The sequence below is a fragment of the Penicillium coprophilum genome (genome assembly GCF_028826855.1).
Source record: "Penicillium coprophilum strain IBT 35676 chromosome Unknown utg000002l_segment0_segment0, whole genome shotgun sequence".
Classification (NCBI taxonomy): domain Eukaryota; kingdom Fungi; phylum Ascomycota; class Eurotiomycetes; order Eurotiales; family Aspergillaceae; genus Penicillium; species Penicillium coprophilum.
In genome coordinates this window covers 1,221,617-1,240,643 of record NW_026622721.1, presented here as the reverse complement: position 1 = coordinate 1,240,643, position 19,027 = coordinate 1,221,617, and the positions used below count along the sequence as shown (strand labels likewise).

At 49.5% G+C, this 19,027-nt stretch overlaps 9 protein-coding genes across 9 annotated transcripts; 4 read left to right on the top strand and 5 right to left on the bottom strand.

Annotated features, from left to right (window-relative positions):
- Positions 1-30: 30 nt before the first annotated feature.
- Positions 31-1,538, bottom strand: N7500_001869 (tRNA dimethylallyltransferase; the record flags this gene model as incomplete). Its single annotated transcript, XM_056673015.1, has 2 exons — positions 31-1,386; positions 1,446-1,538. The coding sequence occupies 2 exons, from the start codon at positions 1,536-1,538 to the stop codon at positions 31-33; spliced, it is 1,449 nt and encodes a 482-aa protein (XP_056536534.1).
- Positions 1,539-1,771: 233 nt separating this feature from the next.
- Positions 1,772-2,667, top strand: N7500_001868 (putative ABC transporter; the record flags this gene model as incomplete). Its single annotated transcript, XM_056673014.1, has 2 exons — positions 1,772-1,904; positions 1,958-2,667. The coding sequence occupies 2 exons, from the start codon at positions 1,772-1,774 to the stop codon at positions 2,665-2,667; spliced, it is 843 nt and encodes a 280-aa protein (XP_056536533.1).
- Positions 2,668-3,139: 472 nt separating this feature from the next.
- N7500_001867 (Major facilitator superfamily domain general substrate transporter) lies at positions 3,140-4,780 on the bottom strand (the record flags this gene model as incomplete). Its single annotated transcript, XM_056673013.1, has 3 exons — positions 3,140-4,198; positions 4,254-4,550; positions 4,604-4,780. The coding sequence occupies 3 exons, from the start codon at positions 4,778-4,780 to the stop codon at positions 3,140-3,142; spliced, it is 1,533 nt and encodes a 510-aa protein (XP_056536532.1).
- A 598-nt stretch (positions 4,781-5,378) lies between these two features.
- Positions 5,379-7,323, top strand: N7500_001866 (glycoside hydrolase family 32 protein; the record flags this gene model as incomplete). Its single annotated transcript, XM_056673012.1, has 2 exons — positions 5,379-6,900; positions 6,962-7,323. Coding segments are annotated over 2 exons (1,884 nt in total), but the record flags the coding sequence as incomplete, so codon positions are not given.
- Positions 7,324-7,713: 390 nt separating this feature from the next.
- Positions 7,714-9,602, bottom strand: N7500_001865 (putative amino acid transporter; the record flags this gene model as incomplete). Its single annotated transcript, XM_056673011.1, has 2 exons — positions 7,714-8,529; positions 8,580-9,602. The coding sequence occupies 2 exons, from the start codon at positions 9,600-9,602 to the stop codon at positions 7,714-7,716; spliced, it is 1,839 nt and encodes a 612-aa protein (XP_056536530.1).
- Positions 9,603-9,907: 305 nt separating this feature from the next.
- Positions 9,908-11,056, top strand: N7500_001864 (cytochrome b5 reductase family protein; the record flags this gene model as incomplete). Its single annotated transcript, XM_056673010.1, has 1 exon — positions 9,908-11,056. The coding sequence occupies one exon, from the start codon at positions 9,908-9,910 to the stop codon at positions 11,054-11,056; it is 1,149 nt and encodes a 382-aa protein (XP_056536529.1).
- A 236-nt stretch (positions 11,057-11,292) lies between these two features.
- On the bottom strand, positions 11,293-12,684 carry N7500_001863 (O-phospho-L-serine:2-oxoglutarate transaminase; the record flags this gene model as incomplete). Its single annotated transcript, XM_056673009.1, has 2 exons — positions 11,293-11,862; positions 11,920-12,684. 2 exons carry the CDS (start codon positions 12,682-12,684, stop codon positions 11,293-11,295), a joined length of 1,335 nt encoding a protein of 444 aa, XP_056536528.1.
- Positions 12,685-14,116: 1,432 nt separating this feature from the next.
- On the top strand, positions 14,117-14,503 carry N7500_001862 (uncharacterized protein; the record flags this gene model as incomplete). Its single annotated transcript, XM_056673008.1, has 1 exon — positions 14,117-14,503. One exon carries the CDS (start codon positions 14,117-14,119, stop codon positions 14,501-14,503), a length of 387 nt encoding a protein of 128 aa, XP_056536527.1.
- Positions 14,504-16,436: 1,933 nt separating this feature from the next.
- N7500_001861 (tRNA modification GTPase) lies at positions 16,437-18,304 on the bottom strand (the record flags this gene model as incomplete). Its single annotated transcript, XM_056673007.1, has 4 exons — positions 16,437-16,455; positions 16,517-18,063; positions 18,126-18,214; positions 18,244-18,304. 4 exons carry the CDS (start codon positions 18,302-18,304, stop codon positions 16,437-16,439), a joined length of 1,716 nt encoding a protein of 571 aa, XP_056536526.1.
- Positions 18,305-19,027: the final 723 nt, after the last annotated feature.

Here is a 19,027-nt window from a genome sequence, read left to right as displayed (position 1 = left end):
GATTAATCTATCTTAGACCTGTTATTCAACTCATGACCCAGGTTCAGGGTCAGGTTCGGTTTTAGTTTCAGGAGCCTGACTGGTTTGTGCTTCCAATTCCTTCTTTCGGAAATATTCATCGCGCTGTGCCCTCTTACTCGCAGACCTGAGTCCGCTTTTATGCCGATGACTTTTCAGATGAATATGCCACTGGTCCTCAGACGCCATAGTCTTCTCGCAGACATCACAGGTATAGCATTTCCCGATTGGGTCTGTTTGTACACGCTTTTTGGCCTGGGCTTCCTTCGCGCTGAACTCCGTCGATGCCAACTGAGAAAGGGATTTGGGATCCGGAGTCGGCTTGCCTTGCTGCATCAGCTGCACGATGTGCTCGGACGGCTCAGTGATGCACTTGCTCCAGTCGTTGACATTGGAACTGTCCAGAAGATAAAGACGATGTGTCTCTCCGGCTTCTGTGAGTGCATGCCAGAGTTTGTTGCGAATCCATTTGACTTGGGATGTTCCGTACTGCCGTGTAGCGATGCGAATTAATTCAAGAGAGTGTCGTTTGAGATCTTCGATTTCTTTCTCGCTTGCTTCCCCGTCTCGAATAGCCTGGAAGTACGGCGCCAATTCCTTGAATCCAATGGACACCCAGACTCCTCGCGTTTGATCAACTTCAATACCCTGCGAGGCCTTTTCCTGCAAATAGTCTGACATTTTCTTTGCCTCGGTCATCAAGCCCTGCTTGACCATGTCATCGACGCGCGCATTTAAGCGCGCATTGAGGACCTCCTTCTCGGCATGTACCCAAAACACCAATGTATTCTCGAACCTTAGCAGCCCTTGCTCCTGGTCCATCGCCTTTCTTTTTTGAGAGAATTGCTCTTTATAAATTTCCGAGGCCTGGCGTCCTGTCTGAAAGTAGATTTCCAATGACCGCCGGATTTTCCGCGCATCTTTCGGATGCCATCGCGCAGCCATGACAGGATCGACCTCGCGTAGTTTCTCCAAAAGCACTTCAGGCGGAGAATCCAAGATCGGCCATTTTTTCGAGGTTGAGCTGAACTCCGTGAGCTGTTCCCGCTCGCCTTCGTCGTCCACTCCCTCTCCCACAAGCTGTTCTTTGAAGAGCACTGCTTGGGTATAATAGTGAGTGCCCCCAACGAGGATGGGGACCTTGCCACGGGCGCGAATGTCTTCAATAATGCGCAGGGCCTCTCGCTTGAATAGCCCGATGCGCCATGCTTCGGCGTCTAGGTCGATGCAACTAAGGAGGTGATGAGGGATACCCTTCCGTTCTTCTGTCGGAATTTGGTTCGTTATGATCGGCAGACCGCGATACATCTGCATGGCGTCGCCATTGATGATTTCACCGTTGAATCGAGAGGCCAAGTCCACTGCAAGCTGTCTACAGCTATCAGTCATTGTGTCCGGAGGAAGTGCGGCGTACTTGGAGTCATTACCTTTGACTTGCCTGTGCCCGTGGCGCCGACAACGGCTATGAGAGGATTCATGGTTCTTTGACCGCGCCAGATAGTTCGGAGAGCCGAGATCATGCCGCGATGGTCATTGTAGCGAGGGGAAAAAAAGGTGTTATCGGCCTTATCGGGTTACCTCATCCATGGCGTACCGGCCCCGGGGAATCGTCTCATCGATGTTACATGAGCGCTAACATCAAATCAAGTCTAGATAAATTTCCATTAAAAAATTTGCCTGACTCATTATTTTATCTTCTTTTAATTCCAAAGCCTCAGTTCTTTCGGTGTTTTCTTTTTCTTCCATATTCGTCATGGCGGATACCAATCCCACTCTCCCCTCCATTGAGGTACAGAACCTCTCGTACAAGTTCCAAGATGGCTCTGATGGCCTGGAAAATATAAATTTGAGCCTACCAGCTGGAAGTCGCACCCTCTTGATTGGCGGTGAGTCAAATTCATTCCCACTTCAGATCAATCTCGAAGACTAAAACAAACAGCAAACGGAGCGGGGAAGACCACCCTCCTCCGCCTCCTAGCAGGGAAGCGCCTTGCACCCACGAACACCATCGCCGTGGGCGGCAAGGACCCCTTCAAGGATAGTCTGGACGGTGTGACCTACCTGGGAGTTGAATGGGTGTTGAACAGCATCGTGCGCACAGACATCGACGTGCCGACACTGCTCGCCTCTGTCGGCGGAGATGCCTATCCAGAGCGCCGGGACGAGCTCATTGATATCCTCGATGTCGATCTGCGCTGGCGTATGCATGCCGTCTCGGATGGAGAACGCCGCCGCGTACAGCTGGCCATGGGGTTGCTACGACCCTGGCAGGTTCTGCTGCTCGACGAGATCACTGTCGACTTGGACCTTTTGTCCAGGAGCAATTTCCTGGCTTTCCTAAAGCGGGAGACCGAGACCCGTGCTTGCACTATTGTTTATGCAACCCACATCTTGGACAACCTCGCCCAGTGGCCTACCCATCTGGTCCACATGCACTTGGGCAAGGTCAAGGCACAGGGTAGTGTGGAGTCGTTCCATGAACAAGTCCCCGAGTGGACCTCGGAGAATAGTCGCCTTGGAGAGCTTGTCCTTAAGTGGCTCAAGGAAGATATGAAGCTCAGAGGTCCCCGGAATAACCGTGGTAATCAGGGCAAGACCTACCAGTCCCTTGAAGGTCTTGGAGGCTATGGACTGGAAAAACACGATTGAAAAAATATTCCGGGAAGAGATCTGACAGTTTTTCTTTTGTTTTTCTTTTTTTTCTATTTTTGCATGCGAACACTGATGTCAGGAGTCTCATTTAACGTGCCATTCAACAACAATTGAGTTCAACCACAAGGCATAGACAGGGTTTACGAGCTGGCATCTGCATCTACAGGGAGGATTTATTCAACACTTGGGAGTTTTCAACCATCATGACTCATAAAGGAGGGGCTCAAATTATTACTTGTGTACGTACAAATTATGTAGTTTGAATAACTACATCTGCACTTAAAGATATCTTGAAGGACATCTCAAAGCATATCGAAAAAGACGTAATGGAATCATGATGGAGGTATGAGCAATTGGATTCAACAAGGCATAGACGGGGTTTACTGGCACAAGGGTTTTAAAGACTAAATTATTCCAGGGGATATAAAAGGCAGGGCAAAGAACTTCGATTGCAAAGAACGGGGCCATATCACAAACCGTTTGGCGCATGGGACCTCACTTTGAGTGAACTCTCATATGACCTCCACTTCCACATAGGGATATTAGCCCCATACATCTCATCAATCTCGGCAAAAGTTCGACCACGCGTCTCCGGCATGAAAAAGTAGAAAAAGACAATGATGGCAGCCATACAGCCAGCGAAGATGAGATAGGTCTTCGCGCCAAGGTTAGCCGCATCCGCCGAAGTCAGCCGTGGGACGACGAGAGTGGTGATAACGGCGGTTGTTTGTGCACAGGCAACTGTATATGACATGGTGTGATGGCGGAGTTTAGGAGTTGCCATCTCGGAGGGCATGAGGTTCGACAGCGAGCAGAAGGAAGATGCCCAGAAAAAGTTGAATACAAAAGACAAACCGGCGATGGTCATAGTAGCTTTTTTGTTGCTTCTGTCGAAGGCTAGGCCACCGGCTATGGTGTCGATTATGAACATGATTCCCATCCCGAAGAATGCTGTGGGACGTCGGCCGGCACGGTCGATGACAAAAGGTGCGGCAATGGTGCCGGCTAATGTACAGCAGGATGCAATTATTGTCAGGGAAAAGGGGTCTGCAATGTCCAACTCTGTGAGGAAGACGGTTGTATAAGTTGTTGAAAGGATGATGCCTGATATTTGGTTAAGCGAGAAGAACGAGCCCGCAGTCAAGGTGCGTTTAAGGTGCTGTCGCTGAAAGATGTGCCAAAACTTGATCTGGGTGTGAAGCTCGCGCTCATTTTCTTCAGATAGTTTCATGAGACGGAGTTCATCTTCAACCTCGGCGTCGCTGAAGCCGCGCAGTTTCCGCAGGCTTGATCGAGCGTGTTCTATATGTCCCTTGCCGACTAGCCATTGTGGGCTCTCTGGAAGGGGTGCTGTCAGGAAGAGAAGGATGACAGGCAGTGCACACTGCACAGCGATTGGGATCTGATATGATAGACTTCCAGCGATCCTTTCCGTCCTGAAGACCACCACAGTGCCTACCACGCCAGCCGTTAGATTCAAGATGTTCATTGAACTGACACATCTTCCGCGTATAGAAGCAGGAACCACCTAAATGCAAAAATGAGCATCTTTCAACACCGAATAGGTGGCACAGGGTCAATACCTCGGAGACGTACAGAGGGGCAGTCACACCCACGATGCCCAAAGCAACCGCATTAATAGAACGGCCTCCCACAAAGGCCCCCAAATTCGGTGCAAACACTTGCAGCAATCCACCACCCACAGACACGAGATATGCAACAATCAAGGGCCATTTGCGACCAAAGTGGAAATTCATGGGTGAACCAAGCAGACCTCCGATCACAGAACCCGCCAATGGAAGGGAGAATACCAGGTTCTGATTGCGAGCTGTGAGGACATACTTCCCAGTGACTGGGTTAGGGCCTTGGAATTTCTCAACCTTTATTCCAATCAGCTGGGATCATCTCCTGGTGTGATTGCATCCATACTCACAAAATCCGGCAAGGCAGCAACCGGGGAAATGATCTTGTCATCGAATCCGAACAAGAATGAGGCGGCAGCAAATACTGTACAGGCGAATATTAATTGAAAATTGATTGCTTGGGACCTTCGAGGCGAATCTGAGTAATCGACATGTTGGATTTCAGTCGAAGCACACTTGAAAGGCATGTTGCAGACTGTCCGAATCCGATGAAGTGTGAGTCTACACCCTTGAAGACACACTTCCATCAGGATACTCTATATGCTCTATCTCATTTCATATTGGATAGACATTTGGAAGTGAAGTTCCCCAGATCCCCCAGATTTTTTCCCCCAAACTCTCTCACCCCGCGGATTTATTTTTATGGGAGTTTCTCCGAGATTTCCCATTTGAGTCGACACTGTAGGGATGTGGTGAGATACCTCATCGCATACACTCTTCCACCACGTCTACTCATCTATCCATCTACCCATCTACCATCTCCTCGATTGTTGCTATCGGCCATGGAGTAGTCTAATTGAATTTCGCCGACAATCCTCCTGTATATGCCGAACTTATTTCCGATTGACCCCCGAATCGGGGAATCGGGGATTCGGGCTTCAAGATATCGTGTTAATTTTCTATGAAGCATATCCTCAGGCTATACATAATTCTGAGTCCTCGAGAAAGACTACACGTGTTTGATGGACGAAGTGGCTAGGCTGAAATTGGATAGGGTAGACCTCTACCTGTCATCCATCGACGACTCGTGTATTTTCTACATTTGCATCAAATTCAATACCAAATATGTCTGATCCTGTTCCTACCGCAGAGTTGGAGATTCCTGTTCACAAGCCTCAGCAAAAGCTAAAGCGGTCTCCTTGCGAAGCCCATGAAGTAAACAACCTCTTTCATGAAGAAAAGAGATTACCTCGAGATCCCTCACAATGGAGGCCATCATTCCATGTCACAGCACCCGCAGGGTGGTTGAATGATCCGTGTGGTCTGGGATACGACCCAAATACAGAGTTATATCATTTATGCTTCCAATGGAACCCACACGCGAATGACTGGGGCAATATCTCCTGGGGCCATGCTACATCCCCAGATCTAGTGTCATGGACGATATCCACCACTCCCATCTTGACGCCCTCTGCTGAGTACGATTGTCGGGGCGTGTTTACAGGATGCCTACAGGCAACCGATGTCTCCGGACACCAGGGCGCTCTCACGATCCTATACACCTCGGTGAGCCATCTCCCCATCCACCACACTCTACCATATACGTTCGGAAGCGAATCTCTCAGTCTAGCTGTCTCGCAAGACGGAGGTAAAACCTGGGAACGCCAGGACTGCAACCCGGTCCTCACTGGTCCCCCTTCCCATCTGAACGTGACGGCCTGGAGAGATCCTTTCATCACAACTTGGGCCGAGGGGCCTCTTTCCAAACACACACCCTCTACACTATATGGCTTCATATCAGGAGGAATCGCCAAGAAAACCCCAACAGTCTTTGTCTATACTGTCCAAGCAACAAACCTCGGCAAGTGGGATTTTATTGGCCCCTTGGTCGACGTTGGCCTCAACCTACAACCATCTCGCTGGTCTGGCGACCACGGCGTGAACTGGGAAGTAGCTAACCTAGTAACCCTGACTAATGATACCGGCTCATCTCGGGACTTCATTATCATGGGAGCGGAAGGCTGCGTGCCGTTGGATAGCTCGAATCTGCACCAAGCCGGGATCCAAGAAGCACGCTGGAAACGAGAATCCCGAGCCCAGCTCTGGATGTCTGTCAAATCCAACGGAGAAAGAAAACATAGTCCCACAGACAGTCCATTGACCTCATATGCATTCTCTGGTATATTCGATCACGGCTGCTACTATGCAGCCAACTCGTTCTACGACCCTCAAACCTCACAACATATCGTCTGTGGCTGGATCACAGAGGAGGACTTGTCCGATTCCATGCGTCATCGTCAAGGATTCAGCGGCTTGATTTCACTTCCTCGTATGGTGGGGCTGATGACTTTGAAGAATGTCAAGAAGGCACGGAGCTCGGAGTTGGGTTCGATTACTTCAATCGATGCAATCCCCGATGCACCTGGCACTGGCACTTTCACGATTCATACCATGAAGATCAGTCCAGACAGCCGACTCACGCGGCTGAGACAAAGTGCCCGGGAGAGCCACCTCGCTGGCGTTGCCCTGTCTACTTCACTTTCACAAAGTGCAATGATGTTGGAGACGTCCAAATGGGAAATCGATGCCGAATTTTCCGTGAGTAGATCGTGTGCACGGGTTGGTATCAAGATTCTACACACCTCTGGTAAGACATTAGTTCTGATTGAATGGTTCTATGGTACACATGCTAATACTCGTTGTTCAAGATGGTCAAAACTGTACGATTCTTTCCTGGGATCCACGAAGTGAGACCTTTGAAATCCATCGACCTCTACTTGACAACGCCGAAGTAAATCACGGCTATGAATCCGCTCCGCACACGCTGTTCACTCTCTTGAATGCGCGTGGCGAAGAGGTTGAGGAGACGCTTCGAGTACACGCTTTCTTTGACTTGAGTGTGTTAGAAGTGTTCATCAATGACAGAACGGTAATCTCTACGCGAATTTACCACCCAGCAAATCATTGCTTCGGGTCATTGTTCTTCGCAGAGTCTTGTGCCGAGGCGCATAATGAGCAGCCGACTGCGGTTCTCGTACGAGCTTCCATATGGGATGGTCTTGGTGTACGAGGGTCGGTGAATCCACCCCCAAGGTTGTAGACATACTCTGCTACTTCGTGTGTAAATAAGTCGGTTGGAAATTGCGATATGCAAATATTATGAACATTATGTATAACTTGCACTGCAGATAGTATACAGCACACTATATCTCAGTAATAAAACAAGGTAGAAGCAGACACGGCATGGGGCATCATGAAACCAGCAAGATGAAGCAATCCAAATGCACCCTCCTAGAGCCACGGTCATCACATCGTCGCCAAAAAACTTCCATTGGCGCGAATACGGAAACAAAAACCAAAGACCGCTTTCACTTTGTACCGTACATCCCAGCTATATATGCATGGGTATCACAATCATAAGGGCAAACAATAACGCAAAAGGCAGAGGGTTCTCCTATACTTAGCGGGAGCCGCGCTTCCAAAATTTCCAGCTGGGGAGGTCAATCCGACCATCTCGCTGGTAGATACGCCAGTAGTAAACGGGCACGCCAGTAATTATGAACGCGACGACAATGAGTGTCTGCAGAGGCTCGGAAATGATAGCCCGGCTGAGGAGGAACAGGCTCACGCAGCAGAAGATGATGGGTGTGGTGATCCAGGTGCGGTAAGGGCGTTCTAGCTGAGGTTCACGGATACGGAGGACGATCAGGCCTAGGACGGTGAGGAAGTAGAAAGTGTATCCTGCTACACCATAGAAAGTAACGAGGGTTCCGAACTCGCCAACGATGATGTAGATGGCCGTAAGGGCGCCGTTAAAGGCCATGGCGTAAATTGGGGTGAAGCCTAGGCTGGATTCATCGCCGAACAGACGGGAGAGGGACTTGCGGGCCCAGGAGCGGCGGCGTAGTCGACTGCTTGCTGGGGGGCCTTGAGAGGGAGAGGCGTGGAGACCGATGCGGCCGAATATAGAGGGAAGATAGCCTTCCTTGCCAGCTGCGTAGACCAGTCGGCCGCTTGTGAAGGTGGTTGCGTTGAGCGCTCCAAAGCAGCTGGCTGAGACAACGAGAGCTAGAACTAGGGCTCCGATGGGACCAAATACCTTTCCGCCAAATTGTACGGCAACGGTGTTGCTTGCCTCAATGGTGGAGTGAGGGAGAACCAGGAAATATGCGACATTGGCGAGCAGATAGGACACGATGACCAGTGGCATCGCTGTGTGGATGACTCGTGGCAGATCGCGGTTTGGGTTTTTAAACTCGCCTGTCACGTAGTTGGTCTGCAGTTTGTGAGTATGAGCACTTTAAATATAAGCGGGTGTCAACTTACATTATCCCAGCCGTCAAATGCCCAGAGACCTGCATACAGGGCCACTGCGAAATCAGAGATCTCGGTATTGGTTCCCTCGAACCATCCTGTCGTCTTCCATTCTTCATTTGCATGTCCGCCAGCTGAAAAGCCAGTCACAGCGACTATAATGCCAATAACGGTCACTCCCAGTAGGGCAATGAACTTGAAGAACATAAAAAAGTCACCAATACGTGTGGCGAACTTGGTGGAGATGCAATTGAGCAGGGTCACTAGCAAAAGTCCTCCAAACGCAACACCCTTATTGATCCAAGGATTGAGATCGCCCACATCAGCACCCACAAAGGCGCGAACGACGTATTCGCCAAAAATGAGGGAGATAATCGCCGCAGATCCAGGCTTCAGTACTAACACGGCGCACCATGCAAACAGGAAGCCCGTCAGCTCTCCAAAGATTTTGGAAAGGTAGACCTGCGAGCCTCCATTCAGCGGAATGGCCCCTCCCAGCTCTGCATAGCTAGCAGCCCCTGTCCAAGCCAATATACCGGCCACAGCCCAAATGATGAGCGAGGCGCCCGGCGACCCCGCGTTCGCGTTGACTTGACTTGGCGATGAGAAAATACCAGATCCAATAATTAGCCCGACGATAAGTGAGAGCCCATTAAGGTATGTCAATGTCTTATTCCGCTCCAGTGATCCATCTACAAATCCCGGTCTGTCCGCGGACGGAGTCCCGAGGGGCGCGTAGCCACCCTGTGTTTGCGACAGCGGGAATAAAGTGCCCCCGAAATCGAAAGCCGAAGATATGGAATATGAGCTCTGAGCTCTGTGGCGGCCTGTTCCTAGCTCGGCATCATGCGAATCTGCGAGGGGATCTTCGTCCTCGAGGGAGAGCTTGCGGGATGAGGAGACGCCGTCGGGGGAGGAGGAGCGTGAGGACCCGCCTACGGAGCCGGGGGACGAGGATGCGAGAGAGGCAAGTTCTAGTGAATCTCGACGGGCGGCAAGGCTGTCATTCCTGTTGCCTTGAAATGTGTTCGACATAGTCTCTTTGTGTTCAGCGTGTGGTATAAGTCAAAGAGGGAGAGAGAGGATGGCGGAAAGGTATGTCGTCAAGAGTGGCCAAGGGAAGTCTCCATTGCCTAAGAACGTCGAGGGAGTGCAAAATGTCAATTATATAGAAAGGAGAAATCCCCAGAGTGAGTTGAAGTGAAGAAGAAGCGATCGCCAAGGGGGTCTATTTTCTTGTATTTTGCTTGTCGATCGCCCAATCGGCTCTCTCTTTTGGTCTCGACCTTGGAATTTCCGTCCCCCGCGATTTCTTTTTTTTTTTCCAATTGCACTTCCACATGAACAACTTACCATCTTTATGCTGTAGAAGCAGCCAGGGTCTCAGAGCTGTCGCTCGGCCTGTACGCCATGCTTCAACTTCCGCAACCCCAACGTCACCGAAGTCCTCCCGTTCCAACTCGCGCCGCTGGCTTAGCATCATCTTCGTTGGCGCAACAGCAGCAGGTGCAGGTGCCTATATTCGATCTCAGAACACATCATCCGCGACCTTAAACCCCGAAACGTTTACCAAATACAGCCTTGTATCACGCGAACCCGTGTCCGCAACCAGCAGTCTCTTCACGCTGCGACCACGCAAACCCAACGACAGCAACTACGATGTCTACGAAGATGCATGGAAGACAGGAGTTTGGAGCGTGATGTTCAAGCAACCACAATTACAAATTGGACGAGATTACACGCCGCTACCCACAACGGCAGCCACATCGCTAAGCGTCGACGACGAAAATGAGGGTTGCCTGCGGTTCTTCATTCGGAAGGATCCCTTTGGAGAGGTCTCGCGCTACCTGCATACGATTGATGTAGGAGCCGATGTTGAGATGCGTGGTCCCAAAATCGAGTGCGCGATTCCGAAAGAAACGGAGGATATTCTCTTTATTGCCGGTGGAACGGGGATTGCGCCAGCTCTGCAGGCTGGGTATTCCCTTCTGAGTCGCACGGACACTGAGCATCGACCGAAGATTCATATATTGTGGGCCAATCGATTGAAGGACGACTGCGCTGGTGGTCACAGCGACTCCCTGAAGCCACAGCCACGCCGAGGCTGGTTCTCTGGGTGGTTTGGCTCTTCGAAAAGTCAGGGAACTTGGTCGGAAACTGCTGTTGATGTTGTACGAAAAGAGGACACTTCTATTATTGTGCGAGAACTAGAGGCGCTCAAGTCCCAGTATCCCGGGCAGGTCACTGTGGATTACTATTTGGACGAGGAAAACACGTTCATTGGAAAGGAAGCTATTAGAGGTGCTATTGCACCAACGTCAACAGGCGACTCTCGCAAGGGCAAGTTGATTCTGGTGTCTGGTCCTGAAGGGTTCATCAGTTACATGGCTGGGCCTAAGGTATGGGCGCAAGGTCAGGAGCTCCAGGGCCCCCTGAACGGAGTCATCAAAGAACTTGATCTCAAAGATTGGGGTGTATGGAAGCTCTGAATGCTTTCGCCCGGGGGTTTGGATCATTTTTGGATCACTTTTGTACGAACACCGGAACCTTTTTGTCATTAAAGCATATATAGCATGGATATACTGGGAGTTATGTTGAATATGAATAAACAGTCGCAACTGTCCTGGACACATACTAGCGTCCTATTTCGTGACCCATCACACATTCCTGGCCGAAAGCCCCAGGTTGAATTCGCTCAAACACCGATATTATATTCAGACACAATCTACTGTGCTGTGGCAAAGTCCTCGAGGTACTTCACTAGCTTCTGCACGTTCTCCAATGGAACTGCATTGTAGTTGCTGGCGCGCATACCGCCTACACTGCGATGGCCCTTGAGGCCCTGGAGCAGGCGCTTCTCGGCACCAGCGATGAACTCCTTCTCCTTTGCGTCATCGCCGCCGCCGACGCGGAAGCAAATGTTCATGCGGCTGCGGACGCTGACGTCAGGAACAACCTGGTACAATTGCGGGAACTTGTCCAAAGCAGCGTAGATAAGCTGCGCCTTCTTGTTGGCGATTTCCTCTTGGCCGCTAACCTTCTGAGCGCTAAACTCAGTCATCAGGTCGGCCATGACCTTGCCGGCAATCCAGAGGTTGAAGATGGGGAGGGTGTTGTACAGGGAGTTGTTCTTTGCGATGGTTGCGTAGTCGAGAACGATTGGGCCGGGAAGACCGCCGATGTTCAAGCGGTGGAGGAGAGCAGGGGAAGGAGTCGCAGTGTGGGGAGGGAGAAGATCCTTGCGAACGATGGCAATGGTGATACCGGTGACACCGATATTCTTTTGTGCGCCGCCCTATTTATATTGTTAGTGTATCATCCCTATAATGCAGATAGATTGAAGCCAACATACGAAAATCACAGCGTACTTGCTGACATCAACCTTTCGGCTAATGAAGTTGGAGCTCATATCGGCGACGACGAGACGCTCATCCTCAGCGTCCTGACCCTGGGCCTCCAATGACTTGGGGAACTGCGGGAACTCGACACCATCGACGGTCTCATTGTCGCAGAAGTAGACGAAGGCAGAGCCCTTACCGCCCTCCTTCTTGGTAGGGGTCAAGGACCAGGTATCCTCAGCGGGGATTTTTCCAAATTTCCCATCGTTGGTCTTGCGAGAGTCAAGAGCAACATTGACGTATTTCGAGCCAATCAGTCTACTTGCTTCCTGGGAAGCCTTGAGCGACCAAGATCCAGTCACGAGGTAATCCAGCTTCAGCTCCTCATCGACCTCCTTCTGGAGTCTTTGAAAGACCAATTCATCGACCTCGGCCTGTTCCGCACCGGGTTGTGCCTTCTTCACGTCGGCCTCAGCCCTGCGGCGGCGGCGCTCGATCCAGACAGGGACCAGGTTCTGCACGACAGCGCTGAATTCGCCGCTGCCTCCGGCCTGCATGAACAGGATCTCATAGTTATCAGGGATATCGAGGAGAGCGGAGAGGTTGGCTTTGGCATCGTTGAGGATCTTGTTGGCGGTGGGTGAGCGGTGCGAGATCTCGCCGAGACCGAGACCGGCATCGTTGAAGTTGACGAATGCCTTTGCGCCGGCCTCAACAACTGGGGTCGGGAGGGGAGCTGGACCAGCTCCAAAGTAGGAGACTTCTTGCCGGGAAGGCATGATGAGATTAATTGAGGTAGATTGAGGTAGACGAGAAAGAGAAGAAGCGGAAGAGAAAAACCTCAAAGTGCGGACCGCAGTGGATCAGGGAAAAGTCAAAAGAGATATAACTATTTATATGTTCGAATAGCGAGAACTTGCTGTATCAAAGTACAGTCTAAAACATTCACCGGATCTGCCTTTGCACATTCCAATTGACTCTGCTTTATAGATTCCTGTAAATGGCGGGGTATGAGTCAATTGGTTATGGGTCATTGAGTCACTCGGAAGGTGAAGGTGCGGAATGATGAGCCAAACGGATTCCCTTGGATGGTTTGTACTGTCTACATATACATAGTAGAGGCATATCACCGACTTGTATTTCAATTGTCCACGATTTGATCTACTTGAGATCAACTTTAGAATCGCGGGGTTGATCGACATATACAAGGCTGTATAGTACAAGATGGCTGTTCTTCCGATACTGTTATATGTAGAAGGTATATAGGAGTAAAGAACTCATTTTCTTCCTGAATCCAATTGCTCTTTTCGTAGAATCTGTTCTTCTTGGAGGGTGAGATCTCTACCAAAGACAAAGACAAGAGGCCGACATCGGGTAGTCACATGGTATTGTGGTTTGCAGTGTTTGTCTCCGAAGTATATCCGACAATGTAAACACCAGGCGTATAGGGGAGAGATATAGGGTTATGAGTGTACGTCTTTTCCATATAGAGAGCGGACCGCTGCAAGGAAATACCCCCAAGGTTTCAAACAGCCATAGAAGTATCCAAGGTTAGAAGGTTGCAGTATAGAAGTAGAAAAGGCTATAAGATGGCCTTGTGAAAGCTAGACCAGGAATATTTGATACAGCTTAGGCCATAGATCCCTATATCTGGGTCCAACTATCTGGAGATCGAGTATTTGCGAGATGGCATGTGACTCATGGCACTCCATTCCCACCTAGGCTATAGCAGTTTGTTCTTTGTAGTTCCAATGTCTGTCATATCGGCGATATCACCTAGAGTCTCTCTAGATATTTTTGACATGTAATGAGATGAGAGTGTCCGGTAACTATGAAATGAAGATCCTCTTCCAAAGCTCTTATCCTACCGGTCAACCTTGATCTCCCCGACAGCCTCTTTATGTTTATAATTATCAGATATTCAACCAGGGCAAGAATTGACAAACAACGAAGGAAAAATACTCATTCTAGACAGGGAAGGAGCATTAGTCAAATCAAATAGCAAATAGGCAAGAGGCATGGACATCAAAAAACAGCAAGTGCTCTCTTATACGACAAACAGCAGTTGACCTCTTCCTCGCTCACTACTTCATCCCCATCATACTCTCTCTCACACCTAATCCATCCTCTTTCGACCATTCTTCAACCATCTTCAATAAGTTGATTGACTTCCAACCATCTACCCCCATTTCACATCTGCAACTATCGATCATGTCTCACCCTCCAGCACAACAGGACTCCGCCAATCCTCTAGGTCTTCCAATCTACGAATGCTGGTTCTGTCCAACACGATGGGTAGGATTCTCCAGTCTTCTCTTTCACCTTGAAGACGGCTGCTGCGTGAAGAAGGACCGCATCCGCACCCTCGCCTTCGAGTGCCCCGAATATGGCTTCTATGGAAACCAACTCACCGACGATAATCCCTTCTTCTGTTTCCACTGCCAATCTCAGTTTCCTCAAATTTCATACCTTTATTATCATGTCGAACGCAGCTCTTCCTGTTCGCACTTGCTTGACAAATCTGAGTGCCTAGATGCTCTCCGTGACTTCTACATCGAGTACTATGAGTGCCCTGGTACGGATTACATCCACTTTTGAATTGATCCGCCATCAATCCAGATATTCACTTGCCATTGGAATGATGGTGAGCTGCTTGGTACGACGCCGAACGCCCTAGGAGGGATCCGTTGGTCTAATACTCAGTCCGAGAAAGGGAAAGGAGATATCGCGGGTTAAGTTTTCGTTTTTTTTCTCTGGGTAAGAAGTGGGCTACAGTGAGGTGAGGCATTGTGGCTTGTTTCTTGTTCGGAAAGACAATGGCGTGGAATACGGGTAGAATAGTTTACATCACCAAATATCAACCGTCCATGGATACTTATTGAATTCTTTCCTTCAGTATCGCGTTTTTCGCCAACATTGCTACTGATAAAACCCTATGTGAGATGACACTCCATATGCTAGGGTTGTAGTGTACGGTTCACTATCCAATGGTCCCTCCTCGGGCAATCTTATATATGTATGGAAAGGCCCTGGGAAACAGACAAACCGAATAAGACAAAGAATAAAACCAAAAGAAGGGTTATACAAGCCCTGAACGGGGGGTACATATATGTGAGTAAAGCTGAACAGCCCCTAAGGAAGAGGCCACATGGAGCGACAGGGATGTTGAAGCTATTCATAGCACACCCTGCATACCCTGCACAACCAGATCGGTGGTTATCCGGCCTATTCTACACTTCATCAGCTCCTTTCAGACTATAATTCTTATTATAGAAAAGATCTAGTTATTTTTGTTCTCTCTAAGCGAAATAGGGGTCCAGTTTCGTTCTTGTCCAAGGCTGCAAGGTACCTCCCAAGGTTGTCAGCCCCAGCGACAGGGTAAAGGGATGAAGGGGGTTCTGCAGGAGCACAACGTGGGTTTCTTATTTTGTTTGCAGGGATTTTTCTCTTTTTCTGTTTCCGACTTTCTCTGATGTATAGCGGCCATTCACAATCCTTCTAGAACAGAATCGACGTTCCATACAGCTATCCCGCTATTCTTAGATCTGACATGAGTTTTAGACTTGAATCACCAAAGTCCGATTGTATACTAGTCCAATAACAAATACAAATGATAAAACAACCACCAGAAAAAAGAAATCAAAATACAAGTATCTACAATGCAAGTAATCACAATGATCGACGCCCCCGAAGAAGCATGTTTCAACCGCAAACGAGGCTCCGTCCAGGGCTACACAGCTGAAGCTCGCCTCAGCATGGAAATTATCCATGATACCGTAGCATTATGATAGAAATAGGCCTCAAACCTGAATGTATCAATTGAGGGCGTACTATGTTTAGTATCGGTACATCTAACCTAACTGAGACTCCAACTATGTACTATGTAGGTACTTTGCGGAGGCCGTACTGGGATCCTGACTCAGATAAATCATCCATGTTTTACAGAATTCTCAGCATCTTTGACAAGGACAATGGGGTTGTTCGGGCTAATTTTCTGAACTGAACCCCGGGTCCATTCCTGGGTGCCTGGGATGATGATGATGATGAATTGGGGCCCCGGCAACCAAGGCAGACAACTTTGGGGGTCTCTTTTCTTTCTATAAGTATCAGGTGGATGATCAAAAGAGGCCATTTTTGTTTGATCATTGCATACATCATAAGTATATAGAGCTACTGTTCATACACGATTGCATCGGCTTGTTGCAACTTCCTCACCAACACATCACCCGCCGTTCACCACTCTCAACTTATTCCAACAATTACCACTGCCTAAATCAATCACCATTATGTCTCCTGCCATGGGTCGAGGAGGGTACAATGCCCCCGCCAGCCGCCCATGCCCCAAGCTTCTGTCTGGCCAAAATTAGGCTGTCCAGAACGTGCATGCTTGACAATGCACCATCAGCAATCATTTCAATCATCTCAATTGCAACCTGCAATCATTGGATTTCACGAGTCTTGCCAGACATGTCACGATGGGACAGCTTTGCAAGTCGACATCGTCGTTGGAACATCCTTTGAATTGAGGTATTCACTTGCCGACACAGAACCTACGACAGTCAGCTCATCATCCGGATCCGAAACCCCAAACCAAGATCCCTGAGTACTTACTTCTCAAAAACAACTCCCAACACATCCTCAACATCTCCACTCTCGCCTTTTCCTGTTATCTTGGCCAGCATGTCAGCCGCAAAGCGCAGATGTTCCGCAGCAGTGACGATATCGACTTCGGATTCAGCATGGGAAAATAGAGAGTCGAGCTCTTTCTCGCGGGAAGAATCATCAGGAGATTCAGCAGAAGAGGCTTGAGATAGGAAGTCGTCCAAATGTTCGAGGCATCTTTGTAGATTAGAGCTTTGGCGGTGCGTGACACCTAGAGAATCTTCCCAATACGAAAGATTGTATTGACCATCTCCACTGTCATCCATTCCAAGCGGCGAGGCAATCTGCTCAAAAGTCGTAATTAATCCACGTAGAAACCCCTGCAGATTACCAGGGTCTGTAGTGGTATCGAGAGACGATGCTCCCCGCTTGGCTTCCTCGCAGGAAATGGCAAACACACGGTCTACCGGGACCGAAGGAAAGATGTCGTGGATTGTATCAGTTAACGAATGCGGTACACCACTTCCCAGAGCAGTGTGTAGCTTGTCGCACTTATTAATGGCCACGACGAGACATTTTCCCGCCTCAACGCAGTCATTAACAGCACCAAGAACCTCCGGCTCGACAAACAGTCGGACACCAGTAGCAGTGTCTTCCAACGAAACAACCACAATCACGACATCGGACTCTAAAGCCCTCTCTCTAGCACGACGAATTCCTTCTTTCTCAACAGCCCCAATGATAACCTCCCCTCCATCACCAGAAACACGCTCAGCCCGTATCCCCGCCATATCCCCAAGCTTACAATACCATCCCCCAAGATCAACCCCAACGTCAACAATATCCCTCGTAGTCCCTTGCTCAGTGCTAACAATAGCAGCCTCCTTCCCAACAACCCGATTAAGCAACGAACTTTTGCCAGCATTGGGCGCCCCCAATAGCGCAACCCGGATTCCATTCCTAAGCAACTCTCCTCGCGATGCATTAGCAATATGGAACCCGATTTGCACGCTCAGCGCGCGGACCTGGCCCGCAACAGACGAAACAAGCTCCTCGGTGGACTCGTCAAAATGTTGGTCCTCGGAGAAATCAATCAGCGCCTCCAACTCGCCGCGCGCATACAGCAGACCCTGGCGCCACCGCTCGTACCGGTTTAGCAATGCGTCGCTCGAGCCGCGCACGGCTAGGCGTCGCTGCTGCTCAGTGTCGGCAGAGAGTGTGTCACCGAGTGCTTCTATTTGAGGCAGGCTGAGGCGATCGTTCATGAAGGCGCGGCGGGTAAATTCGCCCGGTTCGGCGTAGCGCACTGTTTGCTCTGGGGTGTTTGTCTGAGCGATTGCGGAGAGGACGGCTTTCGTTATTGCAGGTCCGCCATGGATGTGGAGTTCGAGGATGTCTTCGCCTGTTGCGGTTCGTGGAGAGGGGAAGTAGAGGACTAGGGCGCCGGCGTCGAGTATTGTGTTTGCCATTGGAGGTTGGGTCGGATCGTATAGGGTGCGGAGGGCTGCATGACGTGGTTTAGGAAGGGGGTGATTTGGGCAGAGGCTTTTATATATCTGGATAGTATTGTTAGTTCGGTGTTGTGGCGGTTTGGGGTTCTCTTGAAGGGATCACATACCGAGGCACAGGCCGGACCAGATACGCGCACAACTGCAATGGCTGCTCTCCCGGTTGCAGTAGAGAGCGCATATATTGTAGAGTCTCCATCTAGCATAAATCTAGTAGAACGAGTCGACGAGAAGGCTCGAGCTTGCCCGGGAGCATGCCGGGAGCCTGGCGATTTGGAGAGACAGCCATGACGTCGGATATAGGATTTATTTGGTATCGTTTGCCATGGTTGGCTCCTTGATGGGCCGAAGGGTGAAGCCCAACGCAATGCTCGGTAAGATGCTCGCATGCGCAAGATTGAACCAAGGAAATATTGGTAAATTTCAAAGTATTCAAATGCTTCAATGTCCAAAAGTTGGTTGGATGTTTATCATGCGATAAGATATCCACGTGATTGATAACAATACAAAATACGAGTACGAACTGCGAATGTGCCAACATTGGAAGAAGATCAAGAACATGAATCTTGTCTAACTGCGAGTATTTAGATCTTGGATCTGAGCAAGACAAAGAGATAGCAGTCCATCTAGTGCAGCTCTGGTCAAGGATACACAGCAGATATAAAACTTGATCACGCCTGCGCTCCGAAATAGTAAGGAAAGAACAAGATGACAATGTAGGAAGCATTGAGCATCAGGCTCAGATGCAATTCGATGATACGCCCTCCAATCATGGCGACATTTCCATGGCAGGTTGCGTTTGGTGAAGACAGGGGAGAAATGATTATTTACAGAGAGAGAGAGAGAGAGAGACAGGGAGTCGGAGTCAGATGGGTATGCGGGAGTGGATAACGAAAAGAAAAAGGAAAATGATTGCACATGAATGGATAATGTTAGGAGGATAAGGAAAAGAAGAAACAAAGAAATGGTATCATCACACCATGCTCGGCTCGTCAAATCAAGGAGGGCGGCT